Consider the following 20,106-nt stretch of genomic DNA (forward strand, 5'->3'; position numbering starts at 1 on the left):
ATTTTTATGGAGTTCAGATTAGGGCAGTAAGGTTTCGCCTATACAAAGATAAGATCTGTTCCATTTTTAAGTCCACGATTTTCATTAAATTTGAGAAAATTACTCACCCAATGGCATTAATAATTGAATAACCAAACACTACAAAAGACCCCCACATCCAGCGACCCACAGGAACCTGACGAAGCACCGTCCGTGAGCAAAACACGTTGTTCCTGTGTGGGACGTAGAGGAAGTTTGTCCACTACCAGCCACCGTAGTTTTCCAGAGTGCCAAGTTCACAGTCCCACTCATCGGATGCGGGAACCAACTGCAGCGCGGCATATAATGAGGCTGGGGCGAGTGCTTTTAGATGTTTTTCAAGATTATTCATATCTTGTTTAACAAATTGTGTTTGTATCAACTTTTGTCTGATATCCGACTGTGGTAATGCGGAAGGACGCATTGACCGAGTGATTGAGAAGAGGGACCATTTAACAAGTCACCACAAGAAATTGATATAAGGATCATTCACACATGGCCTTGTGAGTGTTATTGACTCCTCTACACGTCCATTCACCCCCATCCCTCACCCTTCCCCCCTCCCCTTCAATCCGCAGCACTGATTCTGGCTGTTTATCAACATTAGATTGGTATCATAGTTACATAGTTACATAGTAGATGAGGTTGAAAAAAGACGTACGTCCATCAAGTTCAACCTATGCTAAATTTAGACAACAGATACTTTGGGGCTTATGCAGAGAGCATCGGAAAGGGAATTGCGCCATCTTCTGGCCAGAAAACTCGCCAGAAATGCTTTTAGTCACGAGAAAATGGCGCGATTTTTAAAATCCGCCAGAACAGTTTTGTAAAGTGTAAAAGTCGCCAAACACGTGGCGAGAACCTGGAACTCGCCATGCTAATATAGCGTGGTATTCCAGAAGGACCGAAGCGCGGGAACAAGCCAATATGTTGCATAGTATGGCGAGTTTCAGGTATCCAGGAAAAGTTGGCAATTTGACAACCATCTGCTAAAAGAAGGTAAAGGCGCTTTCTGCATACGGCCATAATTTATGCCAAATCTGTGGCTATTTTATTGCCGTTTTCCCTGTAAATCACGATCCTCTCTGCATAAGCCCCTTTATTCTATATCTATACTTACTTATTGATCCAGAGGAAGGCAAACAAAAAACCCCATTAAGGGGAAAAATTAATTCCTTCCTGACTCCAAGAATTGGCAATCGGATTAATCCCTGGATCAACACCCTTCCCATGTATACTTATTTGGTATATCCCTGTATACCTTTCCCATCTAAAAAGATGTCCAACCTTTTTTTGAACAAATCTATTGTATCTGCCATCACAGTCTCCATGGGTGATGAATTCCACATTTTGTATGTATGTATGTATGTATGTATGTATGTATGTCTTTATTTGTATAGCGCCATAAAATGTACATAGCGCTTCACAGTAGTAATACATGTCATATAAATAACAAATATAAATAACAGATCATGGGAATAAGTGCTTCAGACACTGTAAAAGTAACATTAAGGAAGGAGTCCCTGCTCCGAGGAGCTTACAATCTAATTTTAACTGCCCTTACTGTAAAGAACCCTTTCCTTTGTTGCTGGTGAAATTTCCTTTCCTCCAACCTTAAGGTATGGCCCCGAGTCCTTTGTACTGCCCGTGGGATGAATAGTTCTTTTGAAAGTTCCTTGTATTGTCCCTGAATATATTTGTATATAGTTATCATATCCCCTCTTAGACGCCTCTTTTCTAATGTAAATAAATCCAATATAGCTAGCTTCTCCTCATAAGTTAGAATGTCCATCCCCTTTATTAATTTGGTGGCTCTTCTCTGCAGTCTCTCTAGTTCCATAATGTCTTTTCTTAGGATTGGTGCCCAAAATTGTACTCCATATTCAAGGTGTGGTCTTACTAATGCTTTGTAAAGGGGCATAATTATGTCTACTTCCCTTCCATCCATTGCTCGTTTGATGCAAGATAAGATCTTGTTTGCCTTTGCAGCTACTGCATGACATTGGGCACTATTGCTAAGCCTGCTGTCTACAAGCACTCCTAAATCCTTCTCCATCAAGGATTCCCCCAATATATCTCCATTTAATTTGTAAGTCGCCTTTTTATTCTTGCATCCCAAATGCATAACCTTACATTTATCTGTATTAAACCTCATTTGCCATTTACCTGCCCACGTTTCCAGTCTCTCCAAGTCCTTCTGAAGAGAAATTTCATCCTGCTCTGATTCTATTACCTTACACAATTTAGTATCATCAGCAAAGATGGAGACTTTGCTCTCGATCCCAACCTCAAGGTCATTAATAAACAAGTTCAAAAGCAGGGGTCCCAGTACCGATCCTTGAGGTACTCCACTCACGACTTTAGCCCAACCTGAAAAAGTTCCATTTATGACAACCCTCTGTTGTCTGTCCTTTAACCAGTTTTCAATCCAGGTGCATATATTATTACCGTGTCCAATTTTCTTTATTTTGTACACCAACCTCTTGTGTGAAACCGTATCAAAAGCCTTTGCAAAATCTAAGTAGACCACATCAACTGCATTACCCTGGTCTAAATTCCTACTTACCTCCTCAAAGAAACAAATAAGGTTAGTTTGGCAAGATCTATCCTTCATAAATCCATGCTGACTATTACTAATAATTTTGTTTTCCATTAGGTATTCCTGAATATTATCCCGTATTAAACCTTCAAGTAGTTTCCCTACTATTGAAGGCAGGCTTACAGGTCTGTAATTCCCCGGTTGTGATCTAGCTCCCTTTTTAAATATAGGCACCACATCTGCTTTACGCCAATCTTGTGGTACTGAGCCTGTGGAAATGGAGTCCTTGAATATTAAATATAATGGTTTTGCTATTAATGAGCTTAACTCCTTGAGAACTCTTGGATGTATGCCATCGAGGCCAGGTGCCTTATTTACTTTAATTTTTTCAAGTCGCTTATGAACTTCTTCCTCAGTTAACCAATTGTTCATTAATACGGAGGTTGTGGCTTCCTCCTGTGGCACTACTATTGAACCTGATTCTTCCCTGGTAAACACAGAGGACAATATTGATTGCTTTTATTTTCTTTTGCGCTCCACGATTCATTGTTATCACATGCCATTTGAGGATCAAGGAAAGATCCTTCTGCGGTTGAGCAGCAACACTGATTTGGGCCAGTATATTATTGTTTTTTGGTCAGACATGTTATTTATTATTAAGAGCATGAGTCATTGAGATTTACCATTACTTATAGGGAACGCCCCAATTTGCCTTAACAGTCTGCTTTATGATGCTGCAGTTCCTGGTGGGAATCGCCGAGCAAAGTTCTGTTTGCTGCAGCTCTGTTTGATCTTCGCTGTCACGCATTATTACCCTTTCGCCTATTTGGAATCCCTGTTGTTGAACCCGGACCATGACCTGACCTCGCTGCCTTCCGCCTGCCCTGACCCTTGCCTGTCGCCTGGACTCTGTACCTCTGCCGCCAGCCCTGACCCCTGCCTGCTTACCGACTACGAATACTCTTAAAGGACTGTCCCCTGGCTCTGGTGGCTTATTCTGCATTCCTACCTCAGCCCTGCGGGTCCGCCTCCTGATTCGAGACGAGCACCGTCACACTATTACGGTTTTAATGTACAAGTTACGGTTTTAAAGTACAAGTAAAAACCATGGAGTAAGCTTAATCGTTTATGTGTAACCATTTAGACTTGTAACATATTGAATAAAAGTGATTAAACATAACTGAACACCAGAGAGATTTTCGAATGTTCCTTCATGTAAATTGTTTAACATACTTCTCTTTATTGCCATAAAACAGTAGTTCCTAATGGCTAAGTACTGTATATTATAAAGTAGTAATTTCCCATAATTATTTGAAGTTGGAAAATATTTCTGTTATATTTTAGGATGTACCCATATTTTTTCATTCAGATTAGTTTATGTGGAATATAAAAATAAATAAATTGTGGAACCCAGCATCATAAAGGAGGAAATAAATGTCAATACATGTTGGCATGCAGAATCCTTCTTCATTTTAATGAAATCATGACGAACCCTACACATTTCCCTCTACAGAATCGGAACCGGGGGGTCTCCTGAAGCAGTGTTTATTTCCAGGGACCCTTTTGTTCCCAAAATATTTCACTTTTCATGCGCCAGTATTTCTGATCCCTTTTAGGAAACCGATAGGGCTTCAACTGGCCAATAGGAAGCAGCAATGTCATCAGAGCATGACATCACTGCTTCCTTATAGAGCTGGCAACAGCGACGTTGCCTCAAAACGAATGCATTGCCATCGCGTGCGCTTATAGTAATCGCGACGCGACGGCTTGGTCTCGATCGCTGGAAGTCATCTCTATTTGATTTTTCCAGCGACCGCAGCCCGACGTCACCATCGCCGGCACTATAAGCGCGACCTTACGCACAACTCTAGCAGCCATCCTCTGACCTTACTTTCATTTAACGGAACACAACAAGGTGAATAACTCGGGGACCAGGGGGTCCCGAGACTAGGAATAGGGCTTTTCAGCTTGAGGGGACCGCCTGGCTCTAATTCTGTAAAACAAATTTGAAGACCGCAACATCTGAACATTTCATCCGACATTCCCACATGCACGTCAAATAAAATGTTATAAATGATTTTATTCGTACGGCACCTGTAACAATGCGAGATCAGCATCCTGTGCCAGTTGTTGAAGATTCTTCACAGCAGATGTTGACTTAATGACTCTTACTAAAGCAGGGGAACAATCGAGTGGGAGCTCATTCAGCAGCGATTTCTCATCCTTCAGAAGCAACAGCGAATGGTAGGGCCTGCATGGAAATATTTACAGGATAAGTTAGAGTAGTTGAGGTACAAAAGGGCATATGTCCATAGTGTTCAACCTATGTTAAACAGATGGTTATCCTATATTTCTATTTACAGTATATTGATCCACAAGAAGGCAAACAAAAAACCCCAGTGAAGCCTTAGGCCTCGGCCATGGTACCTGCTGGCGCGCTGAGGCTCAGGGGAAGCGGGTGCTTTCCCTGGCCTTAGTCAGCGCGCCGTCAGGGGGTGTGTCAGGGGCGGGCCAGTGACGTTGCGGAGCTGGTTCACCCTCATTGGGCGAACCGCTCACGTGACCGGCCCTGCGCGCCGGCAAGCGAGGAAATCTAAAATTCTGGTAAAACCTACGCTTCCGCGTGCTTGCGGAAGCATAGGCGAGCCCCTACTAAAGCCGCTGTAGGGGCTCAGTGCTGAGCGGGAGCGCGCCTCCGCCAGCAAGCAGCAACCATGGACGAGGCCTTATCCAATGATATCTCAAAGTGGAGGGGGAGGGGGGGAGGGGGGGAGGGGGAGATATTCCTTCCCGACTCCAATAATGGCCATCAGATCTCTCCCTGGATCAACATCCTTCCCATGTTTACTTATTTGATATATTCCTGTATACCTATCTAAACATATGTGCAGCTGTGTGTGTGTGTGTGTTTATATATATATATATATATATATATATATTAGTACCCATTGTATTTGCCATCACTGTCTACATGGGTAAGGAATTCCACACTTTAACTGCCCTTACGGTAAAGAACCCTTTCCTTTGTTGATGGAGAAATCTTCTTTCCTCCAACTTTAAGAGTTGACCTAGTGTTGTCTGCACTGCCCTTGGGATGAATAGTGATCTTCAAAGCTCCTTCTATTGACCCTAAATATATTTGTATATAGTGATCATATCCCCATTTAGATGCCTCTTTTCTAATGTAAACAAATCTAATTTCGCTAGCCTCTCCTCATAAATCAGATGTTTCATCCCCTTTATTAATTTGGTGGCTCTTCTCTGTACCTTTTCTAATTCCAGAATGTTTATGAAATGTAATATTTTTTTATGGAGTGGTGGCCAAAACTGTACTCCATTTTCAAGGTGTGGTCTTACTAATGCTTTATACAGTGACATCATTGTGTTTTCTTGCCTTCCTTCCACCCATACCTTGTTTAATGCAAGATAAGATCTTGTTTTTTTTTGTTATTTACGTTTTTATTAGTCATTTTTCAAAATTTAGGGAGGTACCAAAAGAAGGAAGGGGGAGGGGAAACATTGATACACAATCTGGTAAAATCACAAGTGGGGGGAAGATGGAAGAACACAGCATTTGTACATATACAATATAATGAACAATAGTTTTGATACAAGATGGATCACAACGTTCAAAAATAGTTTAATCTAATTATGGGGGATTTACACCCATGTTGGAACCAAGGGGCCCAAGTCATTGAAAATTGTGAGGTGGAGTCATTTAGATAGTGTATATGAAAAAAACTTTCTGCCTATGTGTATTGTTTATTTGGTGTAGAGATGGAGGGGAAGATTGTTTCCAATTCTTGGCAATGGTGCATCTAGTGGCATTTAAAATTTGGGAAATTATTTTGGCTTTCTTTTTATTTTGGTTGCCATTTGGTTTCCCTAGTATTATATATAATGGACCATGGGGTACATTGATCCCCAGGATCTTATATATCAAGGCAAACACTCCCCTCCATAGTGGTTGAACTTTAGGGCATGACCAGAATATATGCAGTATACTCCCCATCTCACCGCAATTATGCCAGCACAACGGGGAGACATCTGGGGGAAAAAGAATGTAGCCTGGTAGGAGTCATGTGCCATCTGAATATTAGTTTGTAAATATTCTCCTTGATCACAACACAAGATGAGTTTTTGGAGGTGGCCTCCCATATAGCTTTCAATATATCCAGATCTAAATTGATATTTAAATCTTCATCCCAGGAGATCATGTATTTATCAGGAGTTTGGTCACTTTTAATGGGAGCCAGGTTATGATATAGCGTGGAGATAATACCCTGTGTAAGGGATTGGTGCAAACACCAATCCTCGAACAAAGTAAGATCGCGGGATTGATTTGATTTGTAGATAGATTGAATATAGTGTCTGATCTGGAGAAAGCTACAAAATTCAGAGGATGGAATATCATGACTAGATTGTAAAGAAGCAAAGGAGAGGACCTTCCCATAGATAAGAATATTGCTGACTCAGGAGTCAAAGGGTTAAACTAAATGACCCCTTTTCAAGAGAATATATAAGTATTTTACTGTGTATTTTTGTCATGCTGGATGTAGCATTGGGCTTCTCTGTCTTCTGTTGTATACATATGCCACGCTCAACAGCACTCCATTTTGACACACACACACACAGATATATATATATATATATATATATGTATATGTATATGTATATGTATATATATATATATATATATTATAGTGGGGGCTCAGGGGTTCCCAAAAAGAGCTTGCTGGGGTTTTGTGTTTTGTTAACCTATTCTCAGCTGTTTCAGCTGTTGGAGGTTAGTGGTTCCTCCTTCTCAGGTTTTAAGCCCGCCCCTCCCCACTTCCCTAGTTTGCAGGTCCTTTCATTCTACTGGATATAGATCCAATGTGGTCTTTCTCTCTCCTAATAGGATTACAATTCTCATTTACCTCTAATAGAGGTATATTAGTATTTTATCTGGTAGGTTAGGACTAGCGAACGGGTGTCTGCTTTGTCGTGGCTCACAAGCTTACAACGCTTTGGCCAAAGGGTTAAACTAAATGACCCTACTTCAAGAGAATATATAAGTATTTTATGGTGTATTTTTTTCATGTTGGATGTAGCATTGGGCTTCTCTGTCGTCTCAGGAGTCCTTGCAAGATGAGATCTTATTTGCCTTTGAAGCTACTGCCTGACATTATGCACTATTGCTAAGCCTGCTGTCTACAAGCACTTCCACATCTTTCTCCATCAAGGACTGACCTAAATTGTTCTCCATTTTATTTGTAAGTTGCCTATTTATTCTTGCATCCCAAATGCATAACCTTACATTTATCTGTATTAAACGTCATCTGCCATTTACCTGCCCAAGTTTCAAATTTATCTAAGCCCTTCTGGAAATAAATGACACCCTGCTCTGATTTTATAATCTTGCACAACTGAGGATCAACAGCACAGATGGAGACTTTGTAAATAAGAAAGAATTCTAGCCGCAGAGGTCCCTTAATGTGAAAACAAAACAAAAACAACAGGTGGTATGATACATTTTATTGGACCAACATTAGTTTACAGTGTACACGCTTTTAAACCTCACAGGGTTTTTCTTCAGGTATGGCAGTTGTACAGCAAGTCAGAGATTATAAACACTATGTTATATGATTTACAATGAGACACATTGAACATCCTCTCCAAACTCTCCCTGAAAATCATATTTTAAATTGTATATACTCTGAAAAATTGCCATACTTAACCACCCTGCAAGGTCCAAACGAGTATATACTGTAAATCATTGTGGGTCCAATAAAAGATATCACACTACCTGTGTTTTCCATGTATTTATCTTCTCACAGGATGCTTTTGGTGTCTTAAAGCAACAATCTGCACGGCTGGATTTTTGTTACCATGTTTGAACCAAGGGGTCTCCCACTGCTGGACCCCTTTCTGTCTCTGCTTCTCTCTTCCCCCGGCCACATTTTCCTCCTTTCTCCACCTCCCTCGCTTTCTCTTTGACATGTCCGCATTGCATCCTCCAGTAACGCTATCTTCCATAGACATTATCACATATTTATTAGGTATTGCTATGCCACCAGACCCTTCTGGCGCTGGAAGGCACGTTACGGCCAATTTAAGCAATAACACACAAAATATCTCCTAACATTAATAAACCTTTCATTGAAATAACGCCAAACAGGAGCAAGGTAAACAATATGACAATATAAATAGGATTCATAACATCATTTTGCACAGATATTATGAATCTAAATGCTATGCTAAAATAAAATTGTTTAGGGTAAATATTCACATATTTACCTTATCGATTTCAAACTTCTTTCAATTGCTTCTGGGGGAATAAAATTTGTTCCGACACAATGGATCTTATGTGGAAGACAGAAGCTCACTTCCAGCCAGTTATTAATATGCAGCCGCACCACTCCGGTAGTGCAGAGACTGAAATAAAACACGCAATCCTCAATACAGCATTACGTCTACATTGTATAATAAGCTCATTCAAGATATACAACTTGTGTACAATTTAAAAACAAATGGCCCATATAGAAAATGTACAGTACAAATTTCACAATACACACACACACACACACACACACACACACACACACACTTCGATGAAGCATCAAAGAGATAAATACACAGGGTCAGAAAGGAGAGAAGAAAGTTAAGTGTGACAGGGATAGATATTGCTCTAATCTACAGTATCTCCTTCCAACCCCAAATGCCTCTATCTCATTTGCACACCTGGAGTCTCTCACCTCATGATCCCCGTTTCTGGAACTCACTATTCACCATTGTTTAACACGTATACTCTTTCACTGTTTTCAAGGCTTGTTTAATTAAGAATTCCCCTTTTCAATTAAGCATTTCAATAGTAGGGGAATACTGCTGTCTCCATCACGCCCATTATGCATTGTAGATGGTAATCGCTTTGATTGCACACCTCCCCCTCCCCCCCCCATAAGTGTACAGTACGTCTATATCTGGTGCTCTGATTACTGCATTTGACATAGGTTTACATTGGTCTTACTGTACTTACATAGCAATAGACAACAGAGCTAATAAAAGGACAGATGCCCCCATTTAATATAGTGAGAAGCAGGGTAACATAGTTAGCGATGCAGGAACTTCCATTCACGTTGATGCCCATAACCGCATTTTTAATAGTGTGTTAACCCACATCTCAACATATTGAATGAGGTCGATAGATAATGTATGCAAATCCAGGGAGAGACCCATTAAGGGGGAGAAAGGCAAGCATGAGACGTAGACAGACACGGGGAGGGACAGAGAGGGATAGGAATACAGATGCAGTGAGAAAAGCAAATAGAAAGACCCCTGCTCAATATGCGGTCAAGAGTTTTTCTCCTTAGAATTCTCATTCGAATCAATGAGGCTAAAAGCTTTACTGACAAAGACTTCAAAGCAAGAGATGAGCAGGAGACATTGGCTGGGAAATATGAACACAATCATTTCAATGCGGATGCGTACATGGCGCCCCTGATTTTATTGTGTGTGTGGGAGAAGACCATAAATGTGTTTCAAACCATGATTTAAACAACTTAGCCAATATTTTTCCCATAACAGTAAATGTAAGGAGAATATAAAGGCTCGTGTTTTGGAGAGAATAATGCCAGTGGAGAGGAAGATGGTGGTGTCCGTTTTAAGCCCCACGACGCAACACATTCTTGAATTTCTAACAGTTATTTCATAATGTAAAACGAGTTTAACAGATTTTGCAGATTTAGGCCTAAATGACTTTTAGCACAAAGTGTCATAGACCTTTATCCTTACGTCTTCTGATTGTTATTATAGTAACTACATAGCCCTGGATGCACTCCCAGTTGGACATCTTCCTCTTCCATTCAGATTGTCAGCTGATATTTCTCAGAACAGCAGAAGGTTACTGAGAAGGTTCACATGCAATACAGCAGACGATGCCACATTGCTGGGGTGGCCTACTCTGGATTCCTGAGGAAGCAATTACTTTGCGAAACGCGTTGAAGGCCGTGACACTTTGATCCAGGGCTCCAGACAGCCACCGTAGAACGATCACATGGGCTTCCGACCAGCTGCCGCGCGATTTACAAGCCGGCTCAGAAGTGGGGTTTCCAAACAACTGAAGTCAGCGGGATGATGCGCACGTCCTGTCCGAGCCTACACGCATTAACTAATATGTACGTGCTGATTTGTTTTTACTTGTGTTAATCTATAAACATTTATTTTACACACACTTCTCTCTGTGTAAATACCTGCCTCTGTGAGGACCATACTGCAGCACGATGTGGGAGGATTGCCTCTACATCACCTTATGAGAGGGCTACACTACTTCTGATAATCTCCATGAGATCCAGGGGGGACTGAGGCGGACAGAGACCGATCCGTAAAAGAAACCCATCGGTGCCATCTGTCCTTACAAGCCATGCGAGTTGTGGCATTGCCCAGTTTTAAAAGACATCAATATACCATATTGGATTATATACAATCCTGCACTGTGTGCGTCTTTATTCTTCACATATGATTCTGTGCTCCCTGAAACACCATTCCCATGTTACAGGGATGGAAGGTGGGTTCTCTGGGGCTGAGCAGCGTATCATTTTATTTCATTTATTCACCCATCACTAGATCACCTATACCTCAATATTCACATTGTTATATGTCACCCACCTAGAGAGCAGCGTGTGTTTCTTCTTGTTCATATGCAAGGGGCGGACAACTCCAGTCCTCAAGGGCCACCAACAGGTCAGGATGTAAGGCTATCCCTGCTTCTGAACAGGTAGTTCAATCAATGGGTCAGTCAGCGACTGAGCCACCTGTGCTGAAGCAGGGATATCCTTAAAACCTGACCTGTTGGGCCTTGATGACTGGAATTGCCGAGCCCTGCTATATGGTCACAATAATCATTGATTTGGACTACGAAGCAAATGTAAATAGTCCTGCTTAGATTTCCATGAAACACAGTGTAAGGATAGCACAGTAATATGGACGAGCTGCATCCGGCACCATCAGAAACAAAATGTTCTCTACTGTTAGAAAATATAACATTGGAGACAGTTTTTTAATTCGTTAAGGTTTTAACATAGAAATGGTGGTGGGTACCAAAGAGGCATTTCCCACTATTTATTATGTATTTTCTTCATATAAATTACAAATTGAAGTTGTTAGGGGCCTCCCAATGGGAAGTGTTTGTCAATCAAGTATTTTATTTACTCTCAACCCACCAGTGTTCATCAGGAAGCAGATAAGGGAAAGAGGATGGGGGAGGGGGGGGGGGAGGAGAATGCATGAAAGTAGCAACACTGCACCCTTTTATGTGACTTCTTACTTGTATATGTAAAGCAGCGACAATATACAATTTTATATTCTTACCTAAGCTGGCACTCGTCTGGTGCTGCTCTTATACAGTGGCGATAAAAAGTTTGTGAACCAGAGGATTTTCACGTATTTCAAACCTAAAATTTTATTAGACCTTAATCTATGTTCTAATAATAGGTAAAGATATCCTGATCAAATGATACAAAACATGATTCTTTTACAACATTTATTCATCCACAAATCATTCAAAATTCAATATCCATGTGCGAAAAAGTATGACCCTTAAGGCCGAGTCGCCGTTGGTCACGGCGGCACTTCGCCACACCCCACTGCACAGCCCTCGCTGCGGCAGGCACCAGTGGCTGTGTGTGGGCGCGCAAAATGCTGTGACGCGTATGCTAGCAGGGAAGACGAGAGTTTTGTATTCCTGTGCCACGGTCACGTGGTCGGCGTGCAGTCAATGGCAGGGCAGATATGCCTCGTCCATGGATCATCTCAGTGTCGAGGTTACTACATTATTATTTCTGTGCTGTGGCATCTGCATTTACATGGGACTTCAGAATCTCGTCTACTCGGCTAACTATTCTCAACATGAGCAGGTGCAGACTGTAATCTAAGTGATCGCGCAGACTGTAATCTAAGTGATCGCGCAGACTGTATTCTAAGTGATCGCGCAGACTGTAATCTAAGTGATCGCGCAGACTGTATTCTAAGTGATTGTGCAGACTGTATTCTAAGTGATCGCGCAGACTGTATTCTAAGTGATAGCGCAGACTGTATTCTAAGTGATCGCGCAGACTGTATTCTACGTGATCGCGCAGACTGTATTCTAAGTGATCGCGCAGACTGTATTCTAAGTGATCGCGCAGACTGTATTCTAAGTGATCGCGCAGACAGTATTCTAAGTGATCGCGCAGACAGTATTCTAAGTGATCGCGCAGACAGTATTCTAAGTGATCGCGCAGACTGTATTCTAAGTGATCGCGCAGACTGTATTCTAAGTGATCGCGCAGACTGTATTCTAAGTGATCGCGCAGACTGTATTCTAAGTGATCGCGCAGACAGTATTCTAAGTGATCGCGCAGACAGTATTCTAAGTGATCGCGCAGACAGTATTCTAAGTGATCGCGCAGACTGTATTCTAAGTGATCGCGCAGACTGTATTCTAAGTGATCGCGCAGACTGTATTCTACGTGATCGCGCAGACTGTATTCTAAGTGATCGCGCAGACTGTATTCTACGTGATCGCGCAGACTGTATTCTAAGTGATCGCGCAGACTGTATTCTAAGTGATCGCGCAGACTGTATTCTAAGTGATCGCACAGACTGTATTCTAAGTGATCGCGCAGACTGTATTCTACGTGATCGCACAGACTGTATTCTACGTGATCGCACAGACTGTATTCTAAGTGATCGCGCAGACTGTATTCTAAGTGATCGCGCAGACAGTATTCTAAGTGATCGCGCAGACTGTATTCTAAGTGATCGCGCAGACAGTATTCTAAGTGATCGCGCAGACTGTATTCTAAGTGATCGCGCAGACAGTATTCTAAGTGATCGCACAGACTGTATTCTAAGTGATCGCACAGACTGTATTCTAAGTGATCGCGCAGACTGTATTCTAAGTGATCGCACAGACTGTATTCTAAGTGATCGCACAGACTGTATTCTAAGTGATCGCGCAGACTGTATTCTAAGTGATCGCGCAGACTGTATTCTAAGTGATCGCGCAGACTGTATTCTAAGTGATCGCGCAGACTGTATTCTAAGTGATCGCGCAGACTGTATTCTAAGTGATCGCACAGACTGTATTCTACGTGATCGCACAGACTGTATTCTAAGTGATCGCACAGACTGTATTCTAAGTGATCGCGCAGACTGTATTCTAAGTGATCGCGCAGACTGTATTCTACGTGATCGCACAGACTGTATTCTAAGTGATCGCGCAGACTGTATTCTAAGTGATCGCGCAGACTGTATTCTAAGTGATCGCACAGACTGTATTCTACGTGATCGCGCAGACTGTATTCTAAGTGATCGCGCAGACTGTATTCTAAGTGATCGCGCAGACTGTATTCTAAGTGATCGCGCAGACTGTATTCTAAGTGATCGCGCAGACTGTATTCTACGTGATCGCACAGACTGTATTCTAAGTGATCGCGCAGACTGTATTCTAAGTGATCGCGCAGACTGTATTCTACGTGATCGCGCAGACTGTATTCTAAGTGATCGCGCAGACTGTATTCTAAGTGATCGCGCAGACTGTATTCTAAGTGATCGCGCAGACTGTATTCTACGTGATCGCGCAGACTGTATTCTAAGAGATCGCGCAGACTGTATTCTAAGTGATCGCGCAGACTGTATTCTACGTGATCGCGCAGACTGTATTCTAAGTGATCGTGCAGACTGTATTCTAAGTGATCGCGCAGACTGTATTCTAAGTGATCGCGCAGACTGTATTCTAAGTGATCGCGCAGACTGTATTCTAAGTGATCGTGCAGACTGTATTCTAAGTGATCGCGCAGACTGTATTCTAAGTGATCGCGCAGACAGTATTCTAAGTGATCGCGCTGCAGACTGTATTCTAAGTGATCGCGCAGACTGTATTCTAAGTGATCGCGCAGACTGTATTCTAAGTGATCGCGCAGACTGTATTCTACGTGATCGCGCTGCAGACTGTATTCTAAGTGATCGCGCAGACTGTATTCTAAGTGATCGCGCAGACTGTATTCTACGTGATCGCGCTGCAGACTGTATTCTAAGTGATCGCGCAGACTGTATTCTAAGTGATCGCGCAGACTGTAGTCTAAGTGATCGCGCAGACTGTATTCTAAGTGATCGCGCAGACTGTATTCTACGTGATCGCGCAGACTGTATTCTAAGTGATCGTGCTGCAGACTGTATTCTAAGTGATCGCGCAGACTGTATTCTAAGTGATCGTGCTGCAGACTGTATTCTAAGTGATCGCGCAGACTGTATTCTAAGTGATCGCGCAGACTGTATTCTAAGTGATCGCGCAGACTGTATTCTAAGTGATCTCGCAGACTGTATTCTAAGTGATCGCGCTGCAGACTGTATTCTAAGTGATCGCGCAGACTGTATTCTAAGTGATCGCGCAGACTGTATTCTAAGTGATCGCGCAGACTGTATTCTAAGTGATCTCGCAGACTGTATTCTACGTGATCGCGCTGCAGACTGTATTCTAAGTGATCGCGCTGCAGAGTGTATTCTAAGTGATCGCGCAGACTGTATTCTAAGTCAGGGGGGCGCAAACTTTTTTCCCTGCGCCCCCCTGACGGCTGTCCCCTCGCTCCCGCGCCCCCCCCAACCCCAACTTACCCGCGCTCCGGCGTAATGACGTCACGTTGCCATAGCAACGTGACGTCACATGACCTCGCAGCGTCATTTTGACGCCGCGTTGCCATGGCGACGCCGGGAGGAAGCCGCCGGAGCCACGGGTAAGTATGGTTTACAGAGGCCCTGCAGCTCCCCCGGCACTTAATTTAAGTGCCTTCGGGAAGCGCGCGGGGCCTCTGTAAACCCCGCGCCCCCCGTCGGCAGTCTCGCGCCCCCCCTGGGGGTCGCGCCCCACAGATTGCGCACCGCTGTTCTAAGTGATCGCGCAGACTGTATTCTAAGTGATCGCGCAGACTGTATTCTAAGTGATCGCGCAGACTGTATTCTAAGTGATCGCGCAGACTGTATTCTAAGTGATCGCGCAGACTGTATTCTAAGTGATCGCGCAGACTGTATTCTAAGTGATCGCGCAGACTGTATTCTAAGTGATCGCGCAGACAGTATTCTAAGTGATCGCGCAGACTGTATTCTAAGTGATCGCGCAGACTGTATTCTAAGTGATCGCGCAGACTGTATTCTACGTGATCGCGCTGCAGACTGTATTCTAAGTGATCGCGCTGCAGACTGTATTCTAAGTGATCGCGCAGACTGTATTCTAAGTGATCGCGCAGACAGTATTCTAAGTGATCGCGCAGACTGTATTCTAAGTGATCGCGCAGACTGTATTCTAAGTGATCGCGCAGACTGTATTCTAAGTGATCGTGCAGACTGTATTCTAAGTGATCGCGCAGACTGTATTCTAAGTGATCGCGCAGACTGTATTCTAAGTGATCGCGCAGACAGTATTCTAAGTGATCGCGCAGACTGTATTCTACGTGATCGCGCAGACTGTATTCTAAGTGATCGCGCAGACTGTATTCTAAGTGATCGCGCAGACTGTATTCTAAGTGATCGCGCAGACTGTATTCTAAGTGATCGCGCAGACTGTATTCTAAGTGATCGCGCAGACTGTATTCTAAGTGATCGCGCAGACTGTATTCTAAGTGATCGCGCAGACTGTATTCTAAGTGATCGCGCAGACTGTATTCTAAGTGATCGCGCAGACTGTATTCTAAGTGATCGCGCAGACAGTATTTTAAGTGATCGCGCAGACAGTATTTTAAGTGATCGCGCAGACTGTATTCTAAGTGATCGCGCAGACAGTATTCTAAGTGATCGCGCAGACTGTATTCTAAGTGATCGCGCAGACTGTATTCTAAGTGATCGCGCAGACTGTATTCTACGTGATCGCGCAGACTGTATTCTACGTGATCGCGCAGACTGTATTCTAAGTGATCGCGCAGACTGTATTCTAAGTGATCGCGCAGACTGTATTCTACGTGATCGCGCAGACTGTATTCTAAGTGATCGCGCAGACTGTATTCTAAGTGATCGTGCAGACTGTATTCTAAGTGATCGCGCAGACTGTATTCTAAGTGATCGCGCAGACTGTATTCTAAGTGATCGCGCAGACTGTATTCTAAGTGATCGCGCAGACGGTATTCTAAGTGATCGCGCAGACTGTATTCTACGTGATCGCGCAGACTGTATTCTAAGTGATCGCGCAGACAGTATTCTAAGTGATCGTGCAGACTGTATTCTACGTGATCGCGCTGCAGACTGTATTCTAAGTGATCGCGCAGACTGTATTCTAAGTGATCGCGCAGACTGTATTCTACGTGATCGCGCAGACTGTATTCTACGTGATCGCGCAGACTGTATTCTACGTGATCGCGCAGACTGTATTCTAAGCGATCGCGCAGACTGTATTCTAAGCGATCGCGCAGACTGTATTCTACGTGATCGCGCAGACTGTATTCTAAGTGATCGCGCAGACAGTATTCTAAGTGATCGCGCAGACTGTATTCTAAGTGATCGCGCAGACTGTATTCTAAGTGATCGCGCAGACTGTATTCTACGTGATCGCGCAGACTGTATTCTACGTGATCGCGCAGACTGTATTCTAAGTGATCGCGCAGACTGTATTCTACGTGATCGCGCAGACTGTATTCTAAGTGATCGCGCAGACTGTATTCTAAGTGATCGCGCAGACAGTATTCTAAGTGATCGCGCAGACTGTATTCTACGTGATCGCGCAGACTGTATTCTACGTGATCGCGCAGACTGTATTCTAAGTGATCGCGCAGACTGTATTCTAAGTGATCGCGCAGACTGTATTCTAAGTGATCGCGCAGACTGTATTCTAAGTGATCGCGCAGACTGTATTCTACGTGATCGCGCAAACAGTATTCTAAGTGATCGCGCAGACTGTATTCTAAGTGATCGCGCAGACAGTATTCTACGTGATCGCGCAGACTGTATTCTACGTGATCGCGCAGACTGTATTCTAAGTGATCGCGCAGACAGTATTCTAAGTGATCGCGCAGACTGTATTCTAAGTGATTGCGCAGACTGTATTCTAAGTGATCGCGCAGACTGTATTCTAAGTGATCGCGCAGACTGTATTCTAAGTGATCGCGCAGACTGTATTCTAAGTGATCGCGCAGACTGTATTCTAAGTGATCGCGCAGACTGTATTCTAAGTGATCGCGCAGACTGTATTCTAAGTGATCGCGCAGACTGTATTCTACGTGATCGCGCAGACTGTATTCTAAGTGATCGCGCAGACTGTATTCTACGTGATCGCGCAGACTGTATTTTAAGTGATCGCGCAGACTGTATTCTAAGTGATCGCGCAGACTGTATTCTAAGTGATCGCGCAGACTGTATTCTACGTGATCGCGCAGACTGTATTCTACGTGATCGCGCAGACTGTATTCTAAGTGATCGCGCAGACTGTATTCTAAGTGATCGCGCAGACTGTATTCTAAGTGATCGCGCAGACTGTATTCTAAGTGATCGCGCAGACTGTATTCTACGTGATCACGCAGACTGTATTTTAAGTGATCGCGCAGACTGTATTCTAAGTGATCGCGCAGACTGTATTCTACGTGATCGCGCAGACTGTATTCTACGTGATCGCGCAGACTGTATTCTAAGTGATCGCGCAGACTGTATTCTAAGTGATCGCGCAGACTGTATTCTAAGTGATCGCGCAGACTGTATTCTAAGTGATCGCGCAGACTGTATTCTAAGTGATCGCGCAGACTGTATTCTACGTGATCGCGCAGACTGTATTCTACGTGATCGCGCAGACTGTATTCTACGTGATCGCGCAGACAGTATTCTAAGTGATCGCGCAGACAGTATTCTAAGTGATCGCGCAGACTGTATTCTAAGTGATCGCGCAGACTGTATTCTAAGTGATCGCGCAGACTGTATTCTACGTGATCGTGCAGACAGTATTCTAAGTGATCGCGCAGACTGTATTCTAAGTGATCGCGCAGACTGTATTCTAAGTGATCGCGCAGACTGTATTCTAAGTGATCGCGCAGACTGTATTCTAAGTGATCGCGCAGACTGTATTCTACGTGATCGCGCAGACTGTATTTTAAGTGATCGCGCAGACTGTATTCTAAGTGATCGCACAGACTGTATTCTAAGTGATCGCGCAGACTGTATTCTAAGTGATCGCGCAGACTGTATTCTAAGTGATCGCGCAGACTGTATTCTAAGTGATCGCGCAGACTGTATTCTAAGTGATCGCACAGACTGTATTCTACGTGATCGCACAGACTGTATTCTAAGTGATCGCACAGACTGTATTCTAAGTGATCGCGCAGACTGTATTCTAAGTGATCGCGCAGACTGTATTCTACGTGATCGCACAGACTGTATTCTAAGTGATCGCGCAGACTGTATTCTAAGTGATCGCGCAGACTGTATTCTAAGTGATCGCACAGACTGTATTCTACGTGATCGCGCAGACTGTATTCTAAGTGATCGCGCAGACTGTATTCTAAGTGATCGCGCAGACTGTATTCTAAGTGATCGCGCAGACTGTATTCTAAGTGATCGCGCAGACTGTATTCTACGTGATCGCACAGACTGTATTCTAAGTGATCGCGCAGACTGTATTCTAAGTGATCGCGCAGACTGTATTCTACGTGATCGCGCAGACTGTATTCTAAGTGATCGCGCAGACTGTATTCTAAGTGATCGCGCAGACTGTATTCTAAGTGATCGCGCAGACTGTATTCTACGTGATCGCGCAGACTGTATTCTAAGAGATCGCGCAGACTGTATTCTAAGTGATCGCGCAGACTGTATTCTACGTGATCGCGCAGACTGTATTCTAAGTGATCGTGCAGACTGTATTCTAAGTGATCGCGCAGACTGTATTCTAAGTGATCGCGCAGACTGTATTCTAAGTGATCGCGCAGACTGTATTCTAAGTGATCGTGCAGACTGTATTCTAAGTGATCGCGCAGACTGTATTCTAAGTGATCGCGCAGACAGTATTCTAAGTGATCGCGCTGCAGACTGTATTCTAAGTGATCGCGCAGACTGTATTCTAAGTGATCGCGCAGACTGTATTCTAAGTGATCGCGCAGACTGTATTCTAAGTGATCGCGCAGACTGTATTCTACGTGATCGCGCTGCAGACTGTATTCTAAGTGATCGCGCAGACTGTATTCTAAGTGATCGCGCAGACTGTATTCTACGTGATCGCGCTGCAGACTGTATTCTAAGTGATCGCGCAGACTGTATTCTAAGTGATCGCGCAGACTGTATTCTAAGTGATCGCGCAGACTGTATTCTAAGTGATCGCGCAGACTGTATTCTACGTGATCGCGCAGACTGTATTCTAAGTGATCGTGCTGCAGACTGTATTCTAAGTGATCGCGCAGACTGTATTCTAAGTGATCGTGCTGCAGACTGTATTCTAAGTGATCGCGCAGACTGTATTCTAAGTGATCGCGCAGACTGTATTCTAAGTGATCGCGCAGACTGTATTCTAAGTGATCTCGCAGACTGTATTCTACGTGATCGCGCTGCAGACTGTATTCTAAGTGATC

The 20,106-nt window shown here is 43.5% G+C and overlaps 1 protein-coding gene across 6 annotated transcripts in view; it reads right to left on the reverse strand.

Moving 5' to 3' along the window:
• NPRL3 (NPR3 like, GATOR1 complex subunit) overlaps nt 1-20,106 on the reverse strand; it is a 374,812-nt gene that overhangs the window by 25,702 nt on the left and 329,004 nt on the right. For all 6 annotated transcript variants that reach the window (XR_012787349.1, XM_075565267.1, XM_075565265.1 and 3 more), the window contains 2 exons: nt 8,837-8,974; nt 4,652-4,808 (listed from right to left, as the gene is read on the reverse strand). Coding sequence is in view for 5 of the 6 variants with exons in the window: in XM_075565267.1 (XP_075421382.1) it covers nt 4,652-4,808; nt 8,837-8,974 (295 nt within the window). In the remaining variant the exon portion in view is untranslated. The remainder of the gene's footprint in view (nt 1-4,651; nt 4,809-8,836; nt 8,975-20,106) is intronic.

The sequence above is a fragment of the Ascaphus truei genome, chromosome 11 (genome assembly GCF_040206685.1).
Source record: "Ascaphus truei isolate aAscTru1 chromosome 11, aAscTru1.hap1, whole genome shotgun sequence".
In the NCBI taxonomy this organism is placed as follows: domain Eukaryota; kingdom Metazoa; phylum Chordata; class Amphibia; order Anura; family Ascaphidae; genus Ascaphus; species Ascaphus truei.